Source organism: Xenopus tropicalis, chromosome 9 (genome assembly GCF_000004195.4).
Source record: "Xenopus tropicalis strain Nigerian chromosome 9, UCB_Xtro_10.0, whole genome shotgun sequence".
Classification (NCBI taxonomy): Eukaryota; Metazoa; Chordata; class Amphibia; order Anura; family Pipidae; genus Xenopus; species Xenopus tropicalis.
The window spans coordinates 43,378,247-43,400,232 of NC_030685.2; the positions used below are offsets into that span (position 1 = coordinate 43,378,247).

A 21,986-nucleotide genomic window follows, 5' to 3' on the forward strand; every position below is an offset into this window, starting at 1 on the left:
CAGCACATACTCGAGTATAAGCCGAGGGTTAATTTTTCAGCACATTTTTAGTGCTGAAAAACTCGGCTTATACTCAAGTATATTAAGTATATATGGTAGGTACAATGTGAATTTCAGACCCCTCCATGAACTTGCAAAATCGCAGGGTATTCAAATACTTATGTTCCTCAATGTATTCTTACTTCATATACATTTTATACTTTGGTGACAAATTATTATTTATGGGTTTATTTATAAATTTTCGAGTTTGTGAATTCAAGACTGTTTTTCTAATTCGCATAATCTTGCATTTTAAAAAAAAAATTCAACTGCTTGCTTATTTATAATTCGTTAGAATAAAAAAGCTGGAATACTGCAAATTTTTTACTTTTTAAAAGGATAAATCTCAAATTGAAAATATGGCTTGACTTTGCCTAGGACAACTCCCATTAGCTTCTACATAACCACACAAGTTTTAGCTCTAAAATACTTGAAAAAAAAAAATCAAGCTCAAACATTGATAAATCACCCCCTTTAAGAGTTTTATATAATCTCTAGTTCATATTGAAAACTTCTTCTCACGTTGCAAATCTTTTAATACCTTTGTCTCAGAAGTAAGCATGTTGTACCACAGTATGGAGGCCCATCCACTGGGAAGCTGACTGACATTGGATATAACCACAATAGGAAGTGATGAAGTCTGTTGTGACAGAATGGAAAAATACACTGATTAGGACAAATTTGTTTCATATCAATTTCTTGATTTAAAGGACAACGAAATCCAAACACCTGGGGAGATTCGTTAGGCATACTTCAGTGACCAAGGCTGATGGCAGACGTGGCGTCCCTACACAAAAAAAAGCGAGACTTTGCATTCTCTCACATTTTTTTGCGTATATCAGCTACATGTGCCTGCACCCAAGCGTATCTCATTCATTCGGGTGCAGGCACAAGTAGCAGGTGTAGGGCTGTATTTTCGCCAAGTGTTTTTTTCCTGCTTACCAAAAATATCAGCCCTACGCCACATCTGCCATCAGCCTAAACCTGCATGTTGGTGGCCTCATTGACCAAGGGTAAATTGAATTTGGCTTTCATTGTTCTAACTGTATGGGGAACAAAAAAAAAAACAGAAGAAAAAAACAGAAAATAAACAAAATCAGAATATAGATCTACAGTACCAGTATGGGATCCCTTATCCGGAAACCCATTATCCAGAAAGTTCCAAATTACGGGAAGGCCATCTCCCGTAGACTTCATTATAAGCAAATAATTCTAATTCTAAACAAACTTCATGTTGGGTTGAAAAACGTGAAGTCACCGAATGAAATCTGATCTGTTGTTGGCTCTGCCCACTTTTTCTAACCAAAGTTTGGGGACTCTGGTTTTAATAGTGTCTGAATGGCAGCAATTTAAATTTTCCCACTGAAAGTCAATGCGTGGCATCTGATTGGCGGTTGGTGGCTCCTCCCACTTTTTCTAACCTGGAACTGCAGTTACCCAGTGACTAACTCTGCAAAGTTTATGGACCCTAGGATTAATAGTTAAAGAATGGCAGCAGTGTAAATTTAAACCAATAAAAGTCAATAGGTAAATTGTGATTGGTGGTTGGTGGGTGTGCCCACTTTTTCTAGCCTTGAGTTGAAGTCAAACAGTGGGCACCCTGGCATAAATAGTGTGAGAATGACAGCATTTTAAATTGAAAACACTTCACCATTGAAAGTAAAAAGGTGAAATGTGATTGGCTGTTGGTGGCTCCGCCCACTGTTAAAGACCTAAAAATGCAGTCCCCTAGTGACCCTGGTGTTAATACTGTGAGAATGGCAGCAGGCTAAATTTCCCCAATCTGATTGGCTGTTGGTGGCTCCACCCACTTTTTCTAACTCTGAACCACAGTTACCTGGTGACTAGCTCTGCAAAGGGGGTTAATAAGGTGAGAATGGCAGCAGGCTGAATTTCACCATTGGAAATCAATAGTTAAAATCGGATTGGCTGTTGGTGGCTCCACCCACTTTTTCTAACTCTGACCCGCAGTTACCTGGTGACTAGTTTTGCAAAGTTTGGGGACCTTAGTATCAATATTTAAAGAATGGCAGCAGTTTAAATTTAAACATATGAAGTCTATAGGTGAAATCTGATTGGCCCAGCCCACTTTTCTAAACTTGGAACATAGTCATCCATTGACAAACTGTGCAAAGGTTGGGGACCCTGACATTAAACATGTGAGAATGGCAGCAGTTAAAATTTCCCCACTGAAAACAATGAAAGAAATGTGATTGGCTTTTGAAGGCCCCACCCACTTTTTCTAACCTTGAGTACATAGTCACCCAGTGACTGACTGTGCAAAGTTTGGAACCCTGGCATCAAACCAATAAAATGCTATAGGTGAAATATGATTGGCTGTTGGTGGCTCCACCCACTTTTTTAAAACTAAAACTGCAGTCCGTAGTGACCAACTGTGAAAAGTTTGGAGACCCTGGGGTTAATACTGTGAGAATGGCAGCAGGATGAATTTCCCCATGAAAAGTCAATAGGTAAAATCTGAGTGGCTCCTGGTGGCTGCGCCCACTTTAAAAAAAAACAAAAAAAAAATTGAATATGTACTCACAAGTGTAGCCTCAAAGCTGTAAGATTAGCAGCAGTTTCAATTTCCCCATAAAATCAATGGGTGAAATTTGATTGGCTGTTGTTGGCCCCTCCCACTTTGGGGTCATCCAACAAATGTCGCTGTTTCACTCGGGGTGACCCAAGTTTTATGTTATTCAAGTTTGGGGTGTGTGGATTCAAAGCCGTAAGAGGAGTAGCATTTAGAAAGTGGGGGGCGCAAAGAATAAGAAGAAGAAAAAGCGGAAGAATAAGCTGAAGTCGAAGAACAGTATGTTGGGTTTTTCAACCCAACATAAAAATGATTTCCTTTCTCTCTGTTATTATAAAACAGTACCTTGTACGTGATCCCAACTAAAATATAATTAATCCTTATTGGAGGAAAAATAAGCCTATAGGGTTTATTCAATATTTAAATGATTTTTAGCAGACCTAAGTTATGGAGATCCAAATTACGGAAAGATCCCTTATCCAGAACACCCCAGATCCTGAGCATTCTGGATAGCAGGTCCCCTACCTGTTCTGCAATTGTGCAATATACTGTAAAATATGTTCCTATAAGCCTTCACTATTTCCAACAGTTCAGTATGTATGAATGTTGCCAGTTAAGTAGAAATCTTCAGTACAGGTATGGGATTCCTCGTCCTCAAAGTCCTATAATTGCGGGAAGGCAATCTCCCAGAGAGAGTCCATTTCAAACAAATAACATTTTTTTCTGTGTAATAAAACAATATCCTCTACCTGATCCTAACTAGCATGCATAAATCCATATCTGTGGCAAAAAAAATTATACTGGGGTTATTTAATGTATAAATGCTTCTATTGATTGCTTTATATGTTACTCTGTATGTCCAATGTATGTAACCCACTTATTGTACAGCGCTGCGGAATATGTTGGCGCTTTATAAATAAATGTTAATGTAATGTAGTAGCACACAGGTCTTCTTCAATTCAATGGTCCATTTTTTGTTTTAACATTTGTAAGCTCCTCACAGGTTACAACAAGGATGTAGATATTATCTGGAAACCCATTATCCAAAAATAAGGAAATACGATTTCCAACTATTGTCTTAAAAAAATATTTGCTTGTCATTTGTAATAAGACTGTAAGAATATAAATTCTTGTTGATAGCACTATTACAGAAAGAACAATGGGCCATTCCTGGTTTAAAATATTCTGGATAATAGATGCCTGTGAACGTATACCATTTCTGAAATAAACAAAGTATTCGTCAGTATCCCCACTCAACAATCTGTCTCTCTTCATGCAGGAGTCTAAACCAGATTGAAGATTTAGTCAAATACACTGGTGTGGTCTCCCTTTTTACACAACTCTCACAACATGGCATATAGGCTTTGTGTCTAACTACTCTGCACACTCCCCCCTGCAAAAAAAAAAAAATACTTTAGAGCGCAAAATAGACTGCAACTATGCTGAAATTTGAGGGTATATTAACTGCCTTTCTCAGTTATTTTGTTTTTGATGATTCAACAGATTATTCACAGATTAAGCATTTATTTATTTTGGTTAAAATGTTAAAATTTAGAGGATGACATATTAAATTTATCCTACACACAGCAAGTGTCTAACAAAATACTGAGCAGTTACTTACCTCTAGATCAACTACTAATCCAAGCTGACATAGCTGTGTCTCAAAACTTAGACAGTGAAGTTCTTCTGTAACAATAAGTGGCCCCTAAAGAACATATAAACAATTATTATAGAGTAAAAAATGTATAAATACATTTGTACTCAGTGGGGTCCCTCAGGGTTCTGTACTGGGTACACTTTTGTTTAACTTGTTCATAAATGACTTAGGGGAGGGTATTACAAGCAATGTATCAGTGTTTGCAGATGACACAAAACTCTGCAGACCAGTCTATCCTATTCTATCCAGGATGTGGCATCCTTGCAGCAAGATCTTGACCAACTGGCAATCTGGGCGGCTAAGTGGCAGATGAGATTTTAATGTGGATAAATGTAAGGTCATGCACCTGGGATGTAAAAATATGCAAGCCACTTATACCTTTAATGGGACTGCACTAGGCAAATCCATAATGGAAAAGGACCTTGGAGTCCTTGTAGATAATAAACTTGGCTGTAGCAGGCAATGCCAGGCAGCATCTGCAAGGGCAAACAGGTTTTGAGCTGTATTAAAAGGGGTATATATTCACGGGAGGAGGGGGTTATTCTTCCCCTTTACAGAGCGCTGGTAAGGCCCCATCTTGAATATGCTGTTCAGTTTTGGTCTCCAGTTCTCAAACGGGACATTATTGAGTTAGAGAGGGTCCAGAGAAGGGCAACTAAGCTGATAAAGGGTATGGAAAATCTCAGTTATGAAGAAAGACTGGCCAAGTTGGGTCTGTTTACACTGGAGAAGAGGCGCTTAAGAGGTGACATGATAACTATGTATAAATATATAAGGGGATCATATAATAACCTAATGTTTTATTTACCAGTAGGTCCTTCCAATGGACATGAGGGCACCCACCCTCGTGTCCATTCAAATATTCTGCAAGGTTTTTTTACTGTGAGAGCTGTGAAGTTGTGGAATTCCCTTCCCGAATCAGTTGTGCTGGCTGATACATTATATAGCTTTAAGAAGGGGCTGGATGGATTCTTAGCAGGTGAGGGAATACAGGGTTATGGGAGATAGCTCTTAGTACAAGTTGATCCAGGGACTGGTCCGATTGCCATCTTGGGAGTCAGGAAGGAATTTTTTTTTTTGCCTTCCTCTGGATCAACTAGAAGTTAGGCAGGTTATTATGGTCATTATGGTTGAACGTGATGGACGTATGTCTTTTTTCATACCGACTTACTATGTTACTATATTTATTTAATATAGACAGGTTTTGCTTAAATTTTAAGACCACATTCCTACCAAGAATACAAATAAACGGACTACAAGATATACAATACAAAAATGTCCTTTTGACCTCTCAATACTTGCCTCTTCTAAGTATTCTCAAATCAGGTATGCACACAAAAAAAATCTAAAGGTGTAACCTATCAGAAAACTAAGTACAATATTTATGGTAATATAGTTGGTAATCATCTATCGAATGAGCAAGCTGCATGTCATATTAAGTGCTTCAAATGGGCACAATGAGGAAAGCAATAATGAAGCTTTTTAGATGTGTACTGCCCCTCTTTTCTACTAGTTTGAAGCGGTGTGCACCAGTGTAACTGAAATTAATTGCTGTGATTGAGTTACCTGGTATTAGCTTACTGTTTTGTGCACTTTGTGCTAAAGCTAAAGTGGTGTTGTAAACAACTTATGTATAACTTACTACAAATGGTTCAATTTGGGGAAATCATTTTGCTGTTGTCTACTAACACTGTTTTGTAACCCTGTTGATAAGTTTAATGTAAATTATCTTCTAAGGCAGTGCAGTCCAACTGGCAGCCCGCAGTGTGGACCCCTAACTGTCTCGCTGCTTTCATGTTTTACCTTTGTGTAAGCCTTAAATGGTATCAGTACTGAGATTAAATAAAAATCTACCCGATCCGTACTACCAAACAGAGTTAAATAAGCCAGGAGCCCATGGTAACAACCGGTACCAGTAAATAAAAACGTCATAATTTGGAGCCAAAAAAGTTTGCCGTTGCCATGGTGTCTCACCAAGGGCTGTAAAAAGTGATCCAAATACACCGCCACAGGATGACACAATGAGTCAGTGGCTCGTTGTGTAAACTTGAAGACATCCTGGGTAAGATTAAAAGGATCAGCATGGTGCGTTGGAACAAAGGACAAACCCTTGGTTAATACAGACATCTCCTGTTTGGTCAGATTATGCTTGGACAGATTAAAAATTACTGTTTCCTGGTCACCTGGCTGTGCGGTGGTCTAGGGGGTTTTTGTCTGGGATTGGTGCTCCCCCTCCTCGGCCATCTGTTTCTGTGTCTCGTCTTGTTCTCTGAGATCTTGTGGCCACTAAAAAGAGGGGGTGCTAGACCAACCAATAGCTAAACATTTTTCGACGGCAAAGCACTCTCTTCCTCAAGCAGGTCGTTTTTACTATTGGGCATGGAACAACTTATTCCCCCGATGCGCCCCTGTCTCCCAGCACTAATTCGCTTTATGCCCTATATTGCGCTGTGTATCCACCTACGTGCATGAACTGATCTGCTCTAAGTGGCTCGTTTCAACCTTTTTTAATAATGCGCTGCCACTTATTCCACTGACGTGCCTCTGCTGTGATGTTTTTCCTTTTTTTGCCGTGGGTCAACACCATGGCAATGGCTGTATATTATTTGGCTCCAAATGATGACTTTTTTATTTACTGGTACCGGTGGTTACCGTGGGCTCCTGTTTGGTAGTACGGATCGGGTAGATTTTTTCTTTTGGGTTTTTGTTTTTTCTGTTTCTGTTCCACTCTGGCTCATATCCTGACATGATACAATTTGTGCCTGAAATACTACTTGTATTTTTGCTACGTTTGTGTGTTATACTTATGCAGGGTCGGACTGGGGGGTGCAGGGCACACCGGGGCTCCCGCCCCAGGGGCCCTGCAGGTGCCCCAGCCAGCCGTGTCCCCTACCCCCCAGGGGGTCTCTGAACACATTTAGGGGGAGATTTACTAATCAGCCAGAGCAACTTTTTCGTACTTTGCGACAAAATCTTATTGTCGCGCTGAGTACGAAAGATTCATTCAAGCTTCGGTATCTTGACTTTCCTTGGGCCAGGTTGGAGCTGCACAGTGCCATTGATTCCTATGGGAGGCTTCCAAAATCATGCAGAGAAGGATCAAAGGCGGAAAGGTTTTCCTGAATTTTACGATTGTTCGGGTACGAAAATTTTGTGACTTTCGGATCGCCAATACAATATTATCGTGACTAATGCGATTTTTTCATAAGCATATTCGTGAATGTTTTCATGAATGTGCCCCTTAGTGTTCGTAACGTTGGATTAAATAAGATATTTTGTTCTTTTTCAAAGTCCCTGTGGTGCGGCACTCTGTTCTTCATTTATATATATATATATATATATATATATATATATATATATATATATATATATATATATATATATATATATATATATATATATATATATATATATATATATATGCATCAGGAGAGAGCCGGCACTCACGTCAATCGGGTCACAATAGCCTGGGTGCAGGTCCAAGTGAAGAATTAGATACTGCAACTCGCACCTACTCGTAGAAAATCATATAGCTTAAGGCGTTTAATGTCGGTAGTATGACCCAGACGGTCCCAGATTGGTATAGTAACAAGGGGATAAGGCAGTTAGGATGGTCATGTGTTACATGATCTTACCACCGAGCCGATGGTAAGATCGTGTAACACATGACCATCCTAACTGCCTTATCCCCTTGTTACTATACCAATGTCCCTCGCGGTTTGAACATTTAGCGCTGGGACATACAGTGAGCGGAACAGCGATTGGGTTGCTATGGCAACCCGCCTATACTAACTTGCGTGCTGATAGCGCGCCGGCTCCCGTGAGGTCGGAGACTGACAACGATCAGTGCTTATTTACCAAAGCCTCTATGAACAAGCCCTTAAAGACAGGAGTTTACAATGCACAGTGGGGTAAGCTGGGACCGTCTGGGTCATACTACCGACATTAAATGCCTTAAGCTATATGATTTTCTACGAGTGGGTGCGAGTTGCAGTTCAGCCCTAGTATGCTTCTTTGCTTACCAACTTCTTTCCTTTATAACTTGTTTCTTTTATATGTAGTGTCTTATTTCTATCTAACCCATCCTTTGTTTTTTTGTTTTTCATAGTTATTGATTCTCTTTTTTTATGCATTGGTGTTGGGCAATCACATATTACACTGGTAGTGACGTCACCAGTGGAATTTTGGCGCCATTTTCGGTTTATGAGTGGGTTGCTGTATTGTGTGTTCACTTTGAGAAAGGCTGGGGAATCAGCCGAAACGTTAGTCTGCCTGAATAAAATTTTCTTTATTTTTCACTAAGACCTGTTATATGTATATCTATATATATAATATATGTGTATGTGCACACCATTTGCAGTAACAAAACCTGGGTGCTAGTCCAAAAAATGCACTGGAACAAGGACAGCACTCCTAGGAGGTTTATTACTTGACATTTTGGTCTCACACAGAATCCTTCATCCAAGGTTTCTTTGTGAAAGGTTGAATGTCTACGTTAACGTTATAATGTAATGCAAATAAATTATTATGTTCCATGTATGCTTCTTTTCTATTTGCCGATAGATTCTTTACACATTTTACCTCATTAGTTCTGCTTCCTGCATTCTTCTGCTCTTTTAGTTGCTAAAAAGTAAGTAAAAGAATTTCTATTACATTACACTGTAATGTATTTTAAAATAATGGTACCCCATTATAGTAGTTTGAAATTGCATTCTAATAATAATAATAATATATTCTTTGTAATAATCATTTGCGATGCAACTTTGTGCACAAGTACTAAACAAGCATACTGTATATGACTTGAATAATATAATTTCACTTAATCTAAAAATATTCTAATTTAGTTTAAAGGCATACATTTCATTTCATTGTTTTAGTTCCTTGAAACAACATTACAGTACTGTGTTTTCTGAACAGCTTTTCAGTTTTAAAATGCTGTTTATAAGGAGAAACAAACAGAATATGACACAATATAAGACACTATTTGCTCAATTATAAAAGACATATCACAGGCTTTCATCTAATCAGTAGACTAGCGTACTCCCTAAAGCTGGCCATACACCGAAAGATCTGTAAGTTTGGTAAGGTTGGAAACCGACCAAATCGTTTCCTGGTTTATCCACCTTAAGGCGACTATCTTGGAGAGTCCCACGGGGAGATTTAGTCACTGTGATTTTTAAAAAGCGAATTCCAGCGACAAGATGCTCATCTTTTCCTAACAAGCGAGTACTAGAGATTTCAACAATGGAGCGATTCTATTTCCACAAATACAGGTGTCATATTCCCCACCTACAATTAGAAATTGCATTCGGTGCAATGGGGAAATTGCAGCAACTTCCTGCTCAGTAGGTTTTAGTTTCAGCAATTCCAATAGTTTTGAATGACAATGCTTTCTTTGTAAAAATGCTCAAAAATGGCTCTCAGAGCAATTAGTAGCAATAAGTGATTTAAAGTTGTATCATTGTTTTAGGTACTGCCGATTTATATTTTTCTCTACGTAGAGACAAAATGAGAGACTTGTTGCTGGAACTCGCTTTTTAAAAATTGCAGTGACTAAATCTGCCCGTGGGACATTAGCCTACGGGTAAGAACCCTTTGGAAGTGGTTCAGTCGCCCGAGATAGATCTCTGCTTTCATGGGCGACTAACCACTCTGAAATGGTTTTCGACTGGCAACAATTGGAGTTGTCAGTGAATAGCCCTTAACATTGCTTTGGTAACCCGAAGTTGCACAAAGTTTCCTCCTGCAGGCAACTGTGCGTGACTTCAGAAAACGAACAGATGTGAAAGGCTTTCCACTGGCAACTTCTATTGTTGCAGCAGGTGAGTGCTCAGTCGCCCGCTATAGCAGAGATCTATCGTTGAGTGACTAAACTGCTCTGTGGGTTCTTACCCTAAAGTAGGTGATATCGGACTGATCTGATTATTCGGCCCTTGCATACTGGTTGGGTAGGCCCATCAGAGGGCCTTACAGATGGGCCAATAAGGAGGCAACATGGTCTGTCTGCAACTTTTATCAGCCTGTGTATAGCCACCCTAACTGCACTGCATTTAATGTCAAGTAATGGAAGGCTACGTAAGTTTCTTTAAATCCTTTTTTATAGATAAATGAAAACTTTCTTGTTCTTGGTATATATCATGGTGAAATATATTACATTTAAAATTTAGTTACCTACAGTGAGGAACATAAGTATTTGAACACACTGCAATTTTGCAAGTTCTCCCAAATCATGGAGGGGTCTGAAATTCACATTGTAGGTGCATTCTCACTGTGACAGACAGCATTTAAAAAAAAATCAGGAAATCACATTGTATGATTTTTAAAGAATTTATTTGTATTGCACTGCTGCACATAAGTATTTGATCACCTGAGAAAATCAGTGTTAATATTTGGTACTAAAGCCTTTGTTTGCAATTACAGAGGTCAAACGTTTCCCTGTAGTTCTTGACCAGGTTTGCACACACTGCAACAGGGATTTTGGCCCAATCCTCCACACAGATCTCCTCTAGATCTGTCAGGGGCTGTTGCTGAGCAACACAGAGTTTCAGCTCCCTCCAAAGATTTTCTATTGGATTTAGGTCTGGAGACTGGATAGGCCACTCCAGAACCTTGATATACCTCTTACGGAGCCACTCCTTGGTTATCCTGGCTGTGTGCTTCAGGTCATTGTTATGCTGGAAGACCCAGCCACAACCCATCTTCAATGCTCTGACTGAGGGAAGAAGGTTGTTGCTCAAAATCTCACAATACATGTCCCCTTTCATCCTTTCCTTAATACAGTGCAGAGGTCCTGTCCCCCTTCACAGAAAGGCACCCCCAAAGCATGATGTTACCAACCCCCATGCTTCACAGTAGGGATGGTGTTCTTGGGATGCAACTCATCCTTATTTTTCTTCCAAACACGGCGAGTGAAGTTTAGACCAAAAAGTTCTACTTTGGTCTCATCTGACCACATGACTTTCTCCCATGCCTTCTCTGGATCATCCAGATGGTCACTGGCAAACTTCAGACGGGCCTGGACATGTGATGACTTGAGAAGGTGAACCTTCCGTGCAATGCATGATTTAAAACCATGGCGGCGTAGTGTTCTACCAACAGTGACCTTTGAAACTGCGGTCCCAGCTCTCTTCATGTCATTGACCAGCTCCTCCCTTGTAGTTCTGGGCTGATTCCTCACATTTCTTATCATCAGTGATACCCCAGGAGGTGAGATCTTGCATGGAGCCCCAGCCCTAGGGAGACTGGCAGTCATCTTTAGCCTCTTCCATTTTCTAACAATTGCTCCAACAGTTGATCTATTTTCACCAAGCTGCTTGGCAATTGCCCCGTAGCCCTTTCCAGCCTTGTGGAGGTCCACAATTTTGTCTCTGGTGTCTTTTGACAGCTCTTTGGTCTTGCCCATGGTAGTAGTTGGAGTCTGACTGACTGTGGGGTGGAAAGGTGTCTTTAAAGAGCTCAGACAGATGCTACTAATTTAGATTAATGAGTGGAGTAGAGGTGGACTTTTTAAAGGCAGAGTAACAGGTCTTTGAGAGCCAGAATTCTTGCTAATTGCCAGGTGTTCAAATACTTATGTGCAGCAGTGCTGTCTCTCACAGTGGGAATGCACCTACAATGTGAATTTCAGACCCCTCCATGATTTCTAAGTGGGAGAACTTGCAAAATCGCAGGGTGTTCAAATACTTATGTTCCTCACTGTAGAATGCACACCATATTTTACAATTATGTAATTTAAATTTTAGGCAACTATAAAAATGTTGAATTCATTTTTAATATTATTATATTCATAATGCAGCACATTGGCAGACAGAGATGTATCTCGTATATCCTGTTACTATCAGTTCCTCCTAAAAACTGCTTGAAAGTTGTAGGTAGCAAATAAATAGTTACCAGATGTCTGAATTCTGCTGCTAAGCTCCCATTTGTAGATTCTTCCATGTTCATTACTTTTGTGTGTGTTCCTAATATGTTAAATTTACGAAACCTGTAAAGCACAGCAGAAGGCACTATTTAAAGAAGACTTATGAATAGATTACGCATAGATTACTTTAGCTAACTTCAGCAGTTCAGCTGATGTGTCACACAGCACTCACACAGCACCTGATCTGGGAACTAGCAGTGTAACCCACTGAAACCTTTACCACTATTATCCTCCTATTTGTGTCCATTTGGATTGTAAGCTCTATGGGACAGGGACCTCCATCCTCTTGTCTCTTAGATTCTTAACTTATTGTAACTGTACCTTGCATTTATCATCATACTTTGTATTTATCTATTATTGTACAAGTCAAAAGGTTGAGGAGACCGCCTCATACGTATGCAATTAAGTCAAAAGGGATTCTGGGAAAAAATTCCTTAAAGGACAATGAAAGGTTAATATAAATTAAAAGTAAGTCTAAATGCATTCTTTTTAAGTACTTACTGCATATCTAAATTCCCAGATCCCTGCTTGCTTCTCTGAGATATGGTGCTGGCAGCCTACAGCAGTGTGAAGACTACAGTGACATACACTGAAATCTCTCTGTCCTTCCTGTAGGCTGCCAGCGGCAGCCTTCCTATTCTCTGAGCATGTGTGTAACTTGATCCTGTCTGCTGTTCTGAGCTACACATGCCCACCAGCCAATCAGAAGCGGATCTGGCAGAGGGGGGGGAGGGAATGAAACACATGTGCAGTATGAAGCAAGGAGGGAAAGGAAGGGAAAATACCTTTTTAGAGATGGCTGCCTGTTCTAGAAAATGTGAAGTAAGTGTGACTGAGTAAATATTTGATTAGGTGAGCCAAAAGTGTGGCGTTTTTACTAAACAATAGGACTATTGGGCAGTATGCTTTTTAAATTTTGACTTGCATTCTCCTTTATGGCTCTTAGAAAAATCCCATTTACATGGGTTTATCCTTATCTATTATTGTAATAACCCCATTTGTTGTATTAATTTATTGTTTTACTGTACAGCGCTGTGTACATTAGTAGTGCTTTTATAAATAGATATACATACATAGATTTTATCAAAAATGTATATTCTGATCTATAATATCTCTAATAAACAATACAATAAACTCCCATTACTAGCCAGCAAATAAATTGACATTTGACAACTGACAAAAGCAGAAAATAGAAATGACTTACCCTTTTACTATGTTCTTATCGTTTACATCTCTGACACACGGGGTTTGTTTAAAAAAATAAAGAGAGGTACAGAGATTAGTAGACAATAATCTAAACAAATTTTACTGCAATACCCTAGTAGTGCCTTTGTGACAAACAATATCAACATGTATCTCTGTACTGATTTTTTTTTTCTAAAGTTTTGCAGCAAATGGTCAGTTGCACTTTCTGATACTACTTGACAGGTAAGGCCACAGGTAAGTGACTTGCAGGTAGAAACCTTTGTGTTGTATAACCTGGGTGCTAAATATTGATTTAGTGGATTGATGAAAACCAGAAGCTATGTTAGTGTAAAGTAAGATGATTTAATGACAAATGAATTCACAAAACAGTAGATACAGTGCAAGGTGGAATGAAGAGGCAAGTCTTCATATCAGGCCAGTAGTATGAGGCAGGCAGCAGACAACAAGTCTGTAAGGCAGGCAAAGGATCTTGGGGCAGGCAGTGAGTCAAAACAAGAATTCAAAAGACAAATAACAAGGGCAAGGCAGGAACACAGAAAGCCAGGAGCACAGGAAAGGGCTAGAAAAAAGCTCAATGAGCATAAGGAGGCAGGTTTACATAGCCACCTAATTGACAAAGACAGAAAAAGAGGCAAAGAAAACAACAGGTTACAAAGGTGAACTCCAAAAGACTTCTGTGTCTCTGCTAGGAGGAGCACAGAACTATTAATATAAGGTTCTCGGTTCTGGACCTGACAGACCCTGACCCTACGGGGCCAGTGTCAAGTACATGAAGCTCAAAACATATTTACTCATGAAAAACCCCAGGAGGAGAAAACACCAATCTTCTCTGATCTGCCCTGTGTTCAGTAAGCACTGACAGGAATACGATTTGCCTTTCAGTGCACAAAATGGAGCAGATGTTGGCCCAAAAAAAGTAATTAAAGTTGGTAGCTTGATAAATCATAACATTTTTATATCTTAGGTGCTAATAATTAATTTCTTGTAATTACCTCGTGAAAATGATTTCTCATGTATTAACATTAATGTACTTAAAAAATCAGAGGTAGAGAAAATCGCAATTTTAGGCAACTACAGTTATTGTGTTGGGTTGAAAACCCCAACATACTGTTCTTCGACTTTGGCTTATTCTTCCGCTTCTTCTTCTTCTTAGCGCCCCCCCAATTTCTAAATGCTACTCCTCCTACAGTTTTAGGGGTACAACACCCAAACTCGCCACACATCTTCGCCCTATAGCAGAGCAGGTTGCTTGTGCTTTTCTAAGCGATCCTGCCCCCCGTCTTTTTGTGGCGCCGCTCCAAACCCCCCAATTTTTCCATTGACTTTGACAGGGAAGATTTTCAAACTGCTGCCGCACTTACAGCTTTGAAGGTACACCCCCCAAACTTGAATAACCTAATCATGGGGTCACCCAGAAGGAAACAGCAACATTTGTTGGATGACCCCCAAAGTGGGAGGGGCCAGCAACAGCCAATCATATTTCACCCATTCACTTTAATGGGGAAATTGAAACTGCTGCCAATGTTACAGCTTTGAGGCTACACTCCCCAAACTTGAATCACACAGTCAAGGGGTCAGCCTGAATGAAAATATGATGATTGCTGGATGCCGAAAAGTGGGCGGAGCTGTGAACAGCCAATCAGATTTTACCTATTGATTTGGCGGAAATTCAACCTGCTGCAATTCTCACAGTAATAACACCAGGGTCCCCAAACTTTTTACACTTGGTCACTAGGGGACGGCAGTTTTAGATTTGAAAAGTGGGCGGAGCCACCAACAGACAATCAAATTTCACCTATTGATTTTTATTGGTTTGTTGCCAGGGTACCCAAACTTAGCATAGTCAGACACTGGGTGACTACGCATTTAAGGTTTTTTATATTTTTGTAAATGGGTGGAGCCACCATCAGCCAATCAGATTTTACCTATTGACTTTAAATGGGGAAATTCAGCCTGCTGCCATTCTCACAGTATTAACCCCAGGGTCCCCAAATTTTTCACAGTTGGTCACTAGAGGACTGCAGTTTTAGTTTTGACAAAGTGGGCGGGGCCACCAACAGCCAATCAGAATTCACCTATTGACTTTTATTGGTTTGATACCAGGGTTTGCAAACTTTGCGTGACTTCGTACTCAAGTTTAGAAAAAGTGGGCTGGGTCACCAAAAGCCAATCACATTTCTTTAATTGTTTTCAGTGGGGAAATGTAACTGCTACCATTCTCACATGTTTAATGTCAAGGTCCCCAAAGTTTGCACAGTTTGTCACTGGGTGATTATGTTCCAAGTTTAGAAAAGTGGGTGGGGCCAACAACCACCAATCAGATTTCACCTATACAATTCATATGTTTAAATTTAAACTTCTGCCATTCTTTAATACTAAGGTCTCCAAACTTTGCAGAGCTAGTCATCTGGTAACTGCGGTTCAAGAGTTAGAAAAGTGGGTGGAGCCACCAACAGCCAATTAGATTTTAACTATTGATTTTCAATGGGGAAATTCAACCTGCTGCCATTCTTACAGTATTAACACCAGGGTCACTAGGGCACTGCATTTTTAGGTTTTAAAAAGTGGGTGGAGCCACCAAAAGCCAATCAGATTTCACCTATTGATTTTTTTTTTTGTTTAAATTTAAAATGCTACTTTTCACACACTATTTATGTCACGGTTTCCAAACTTTGCAAAGTCAGTCACTGGATGACTACATATTCAGGGTTAGAACAAGTGGGAGGAGCTACCAACAGCAAATCCATTTCCACCCATTAGATTTAATTGGTTTATATTTATTTCCAGGGTTGTTAAAGTTTCCAGAGTTAGTCACTGGGTATTTGCCGTTCAAAGTTAGAAAAAAGTGGGCTGAGCAACCAACAGCCAATAACATTTCACCTATTTAATTTCAATGGTGAAGTGTAAAATGCTGTCAGTCTCACAATTTTTATGCCTGAGTCCCCAAAATTTGCAAAGTTGGTCACTGGGGGACTGCAGTTCAAAAATAGGAAAAGTGGGTTGGGCCACTAACAGCCAATCAGATTTCATCCATTGAATTTTATTGGTTTAAATTTAAAATGCTGCCGTTCTTTAACTATTAATCCTAGGGTCCCTAAACTTTGCAGAATTAGTCACTGGGTAAATGCAGTTCCAGGTTAGAAAAAGGGGGTGGAGCCACCAACCGCCAATCAGATGTCACTCGTTGACTTTGAGTGGGGGAATGCTGCCATTCAGACACTATTAAAACCAGGGACCCCAAACTTTGCACAGTGATTTTTACTATATAACTGTAGTCCAAGGTCATAGAAAGTGGGCAGAGCCAATTCAGTGACGTCATGTTTTTCAACATGAAGTTTGTTCTCAAACTTCCCTTTCTAGTTTTTAATTGAACTCTTGTGAACAGACACCTACATAAATACATATTTTATGGCTTAAAACTTACCACCATGTTGTGAAAATACAAATTTTTTTTGACCCATGGCCTTTTCGACATTTTGCGAATTTGTCACGCAACGCACATTTTTTTTGAGGCGCGCAAAAATTTTTTTGTAGGCGTGTGACAATGGTTTGTCATGAGGTGAATTTTCCTGCCCCTTTTAGCAAAAAATATGCCAATGGTGAAACGCTGGAATTCGCAGCGAATCCATGCCTGGCAAAAAATTTCACCCATCACTACTTACCAGCACTCTTGCTGCAAGGATGCCACATCCTGGATTTAATTAAGTGGGCTGTTATGTGTTATCTGCAATCACTGATACTTTACTTACTATACCCTCCCCTAAGTTGTTGAGGAACACACCTCTAGGTGATTTCCACTAGGAAATAATCACACACGGTTTGCAGCAATATCAAACTTTATATAACTTTGAAATAGAAAGTAGAACAGCTTTAGGGATGACTGATAATCCTGTCCTGAGGACCTTGTGTAGGCTATCCACAGCTGGCACAGTCTCTGTACGTGCCCAGCCCCAACTTGGATCCGGATAGACCCCCCCCCCAACCCTTTAAATCAGTTCAGTCCCTTCCCCAAGAGCTCTTAAGTCCCCCCAGGTAGCGCTACCTGCCCCAGAGTACCTTTCCCGTTGAAAAGGGTGGCTGCTCCCACGTAGCAGGCAAACGGGCAATACCTGTTCACTCCAGGGGACACACACACACACAGAGTTCCACAAAGGACTTTATACACCCTGGCAGCCCAGCAACTTTTATTCCTTTAGTTTGAACTCACACAGTTTGTGCTGGCTGCTCACTCTGGATCTCTCTCTGTACTGGTAAACAACAGCAGGGGCTCCCTTTATAAACTGCTGGGCCCGCCCCTAGATTTTTGGCTCCAAAGCTTAGGCACATCTCTCCCAGAAGTGCACTGGGGCATCCAGCCAATGGATGAGATCACAGACTGAAAAACAGGGGACAGGGTTCCCTGATCCCATATATATATATATACATATAAAGGGCTTTGCCCGAAACATGTAGTGGAACACACTAATAAACACTAATTGCAGCAAAGCCCTGCAGTGTCAGGTGCCCTCCATTATCTTATATGATGTCTACATTCTTTGAAACAATAGCTGCTAAGATTCCACGAGAACCCCCTAGTACAGTGCTGTCCAACTGGCGGCCCACGACCCCCCTCTGTGTGGCCCCCCACCTGTCTGGCTGCTTTGATGGCTTACTCTTGTGTAAGCTTTAAATGGTATCAATACTGATATTAACTGGCCCCCTGCATGGTTCTCACCTCAGATTCAGGCTGTAATCCCCCTGTATTGTTTAAAAATGTAATCCCCTGTGTTGTTCACACCTTTTAATACCTGCATTGTTCAACCCCTGCAGTGTTCACACCTCAGGCTCAGGCTGTAATCACCCCCATTGTTCCCCTGTTCACACCTCAGCAGTAGAAACCCACAAATAATCCCTGCATACTACAAAAAGAACATATACTGAGGTGGTACTGCAATTATAAAGTTTTTTAATATATAGTTATTGTGCAGACTGTAGGAGCAGTGCCAGCATTGTGTCACTGTAGGCTGCCTGTGTGTGCCATACAAGCAGAGTATGGCACACAGAGGCAGGGTAGGGAAGGCAGAGTATGGAAAACACAGGCAGGGTAGGGCAGGCAGAGTATGGCACACACAGGCCAAGTATGGCACAAACCAGCCAAGTATGGCACGCAGGCAGGCAGAGTATGGCAGGTTTTTGCTGTACTACAACCATTAATATGGGTATGGTCATGTGATAACATGGGTGTGGTTTCAAGTGGGTGCAGTTTCAAAAAGGGGAGTGGTAAAAACTGGCTTCCATTATTGGCCCTCCACCACGCAGGTCAGAAAAATTCCGGCCCTCGGTACAACAGAAGTTGGACAGCACCGCCCTAGTAGATTAATCTGGACAGGCGACTTTAACCTCCCCTTCAACCATAGCCCCCAATGCAAAAAAAATACTAAAAAAGTTAACAAATTACTATGTACATATAACTTAACAGAGTCATGGAGAGAAACAAACAGAAACAGAAGAGATTACACATTTTACTCTAATGTCCACAAAAGCTACCCTAGACTTGACTACATTTTAATAAACTCTCATGACTCCAATGCTTTACAAGAATCTAAAATTATACAATGTGCCTGGTCAGACCATGACCTAGTAATAACAAAAATGAGTCTCGGAACACAGACCCCACATGGAGGTTAAACGAGAGCCTCTTAGCAGATCCAGAATGCACCAAACTGAACACACAAGAAACTACAAACTACTTTAATGTCAACAACACACCTGATACATCACTGGCCTGGGCCGCATATAAAGCCTATATACAAGGATATGCCTCAAAAAAAAAAGGAAAGACTTCAAATACAAATAGCATTAGAATCAGAACTCTCTGCTTTAGAACATACCAATAGATCTATTGCACCCCACAGTAGGAACAGGAAAAAAATTGTGGAAATAAAACAGCATCTTAAATCTTGCCAGATGGAAAAAGCTGAAAAAATAATCCACAGAACTAAATACACGTTCTACAGATATGCAAATAAGCCTGATAAAATGATGGCAAACCTATTGAAATTGAAAACTACACATAGCAGAATTCACAAGATCAGATTAGCGAATGGCCAGACAAAATAACAGAAACCTTCACCGACTTTTAGCAAAGACTCTACGCTACTGACACGAAAGAAAAACCCAAAGACCTAGATCAGTGCTGTCTAACTGGCAGCCCGCGACCCCCCTCTGTGTGGCCCCCCACCTGTCTGGTTGCTTTGATGGTTTAACCTTGTATAAGCTTTAAATGGTATCAGTACTGAGTTTAACTGCCCCCCTGCATGGTTTTCACCTCAGATTCAGGCTGTAAGCCCTCTGTATTGTTTAAAAATGTAATCCCCTGTACTGTTCACATCTTTTAATCTATGCATTGTTTACCCCCTGCAGTGTTCACACCTCAGGCTCAGGCTGTAATCACCCATATTGTTCTCCTGTTCACACCTCAGGCCTGTGTGTAGGCAGCATAGGGTAGGCAGAGTATGGCACATAGGCAGCATAGGGCAGGGAGGGTATGGCACACACAGACAGCATAGGGTAGGCAGAGTATGGCACACAAGCAGCATGGGGCAGGGAGGGTATGGCACAAACAGGCAGCATAGGACAGGAAGGGTATTGAACACACAGGCAGGGTAGGGCAGAGTATGGCACACACAGGCAGGGTAGGGCAGGTAGAGTATGGCACACAGGCAGGGTAGGGCAGAGTATGGCACACACAGGGAGCATATGGCAGGCAGAGTATGGCACACACAGGCAGGGTAGGGCAGAGTATGGCACACACAGGCAGCATATGGCAAACACAGGCATCATAGGGCAGACAGAGTAGGGCACACACATGCAGCATATGGCAGACACAGGCATCATCGGGCAGGCAGAGTATGGCACACACAGGTAGCGTAGGGCAGGCAGAGTGCTACCCTATGCTGCCTGTGGGAGGTGAACCTGGCAGGGGTTTGTTCTGGGAGTTTGTTAGCAGTTGGAAATAGCCAGTAAATGGTCCCTAAAGTGTGTAATTATGTACTGGGGGTTGCTGTGCTATCCACAGGGGAGGAGAAGTCATATGGATTTTAGGGTGTGTCTTAATATGACATAATATAATTCTTTCACATATGAATGATGGTTGATATCCCTGCAGTGAGGACCAAGCATTTGGGTTTTTGCTGCACTACCACCATTGTGATAAAATGGGTGTGGTTTGAAGTGGGTGTGGTTTAAAACAGGGAGTGGCTTCCATTAGCAGCCCTCCACCATGTATGCGCGAGAAATTCCGGCCCTCGGCACCGCAGAAGTTGGACAGCACTGACCTAGATCAATACCTACAAAAACATATGCCCGGACCCCTCACCCTAGAAATGAAACAACTAATGAATAAAGAGATAACATATGATAAATAGATAAACATATGAAGAAATAGAGGAGACAATCAAACATTTAAAACCTGGCAAAGCCCCAGGACCTGATGGGTATTCGTCTCTTTATTATAAAAAATTCTCTGAACAACTAATTTCCCAACTTCACAACCTGTACAAACACGTAACAAATGGAAAGCCTTTTCCCTTAGAAATGAATGAGGCCAGGATAACAGTCATCCCCAAACCCAACAGAGACCCACTATTCCCAAAAAACTACAAAACAATATTGCTACTGAATGTAGATATAAAAATATTAGCCACAATAATGGCAAGCCGTCTGAACAAAATTTTAGGAGCCATAATACACATAAGACCAAATTGGATTCATCCCCACTTGACAGGCATCCGATAATATCCACAAGACCCTAAATCTAATAGCTTATGCCAACAAAACAAACCTTCCAGTATGCCTACTAGCGCTAGATATAGAAAAAGCGTTGGATACAGTCGACTGGACATACCTATTCACCATTATAGAAAAGCTTGAGTTAGGTCACATTCTTCTTAACACAATCAAAGCAAACTACCACCTCCCAAAAGCTCAACTATAAACCTACCTACTACTAAACCAGCAACTCTAATCAATATCCAGAATGGGACTAGACCAGCACTCTTCGCCCTAGCCATGGAACCCCTTGCTAGAGCCATCAGAGAAACACAGAGACATAAAAGGCCTAGAAATTAAAGGCAAAGAGTGTAAACTCTCTCTCTTCGCCGATGACCTGTTAGTACACCTGATACACCCCCTCACATCCCTGCCTAACCTCATGACAACACTATAACTATTCGCAAAAATCTCAGGACTCAAAATAAACCCAGACAAATCTGAAATGCTGCCTTGCAACATACCCAAACCTATGGTAAAGCTCATATAACTTAACTTTGGATTTGAAATGCGAACTTAATACCTACAGTATTTAGGGGTTAAACACAAATCTAATTGAGGGTTAGCAGTGCCGAATCTAGGGAAGTACTACCAAGCTGCCAGACTGGCCCAATGGGTCCCCGCACATGAAGGCCCACAAGCACCATTATAGGTCCAGATTGAAGATGATCTTCTCTACCCATACAAGACCAACCATATACTCTGGCTCTCCACAATCCCTTTTAAGGCACTTAAAGATCCCTCCCCAATAACAACTGACATGTTGCACCTTTGGCAGCTTCTACGAAAGAAACACCCTTTGGCATCTTCCCCATCCCCTA

General features: G+C 40.9%; 1 protein-coding gene across 3 annotated transcripts in view; it reads right to left on the minus strand.

The window, feature by feature from the left end:
* The window catches only part of stat1 (signal transducer and activator of transcription 1), a 221,586-nt gene that overhangs the window by 65,026 nt on the left and 134,574 nt on the right, over positions 1-21,986 (minus strand). For all 3 annotated transcript variants that reach the window (XM_012970596.3, XM_018097153.2, NM_001079467.1), the window contains 5 exon segments: positions 13,355-13,384; positions 12,120-12,213; positions 8,811-8,852; positions 4,194-4,277; positions 581-679 (listed from right to left, as the gene is read on the minus strand). In XM_012970596.3, coding sequence (XP_012826050.2) covers positions 581-679; positions 4,194-4,277; positions 8,811-8,852; positions 12,120-12,213; positions 13,355-13,384 — 349 coding nt within the window.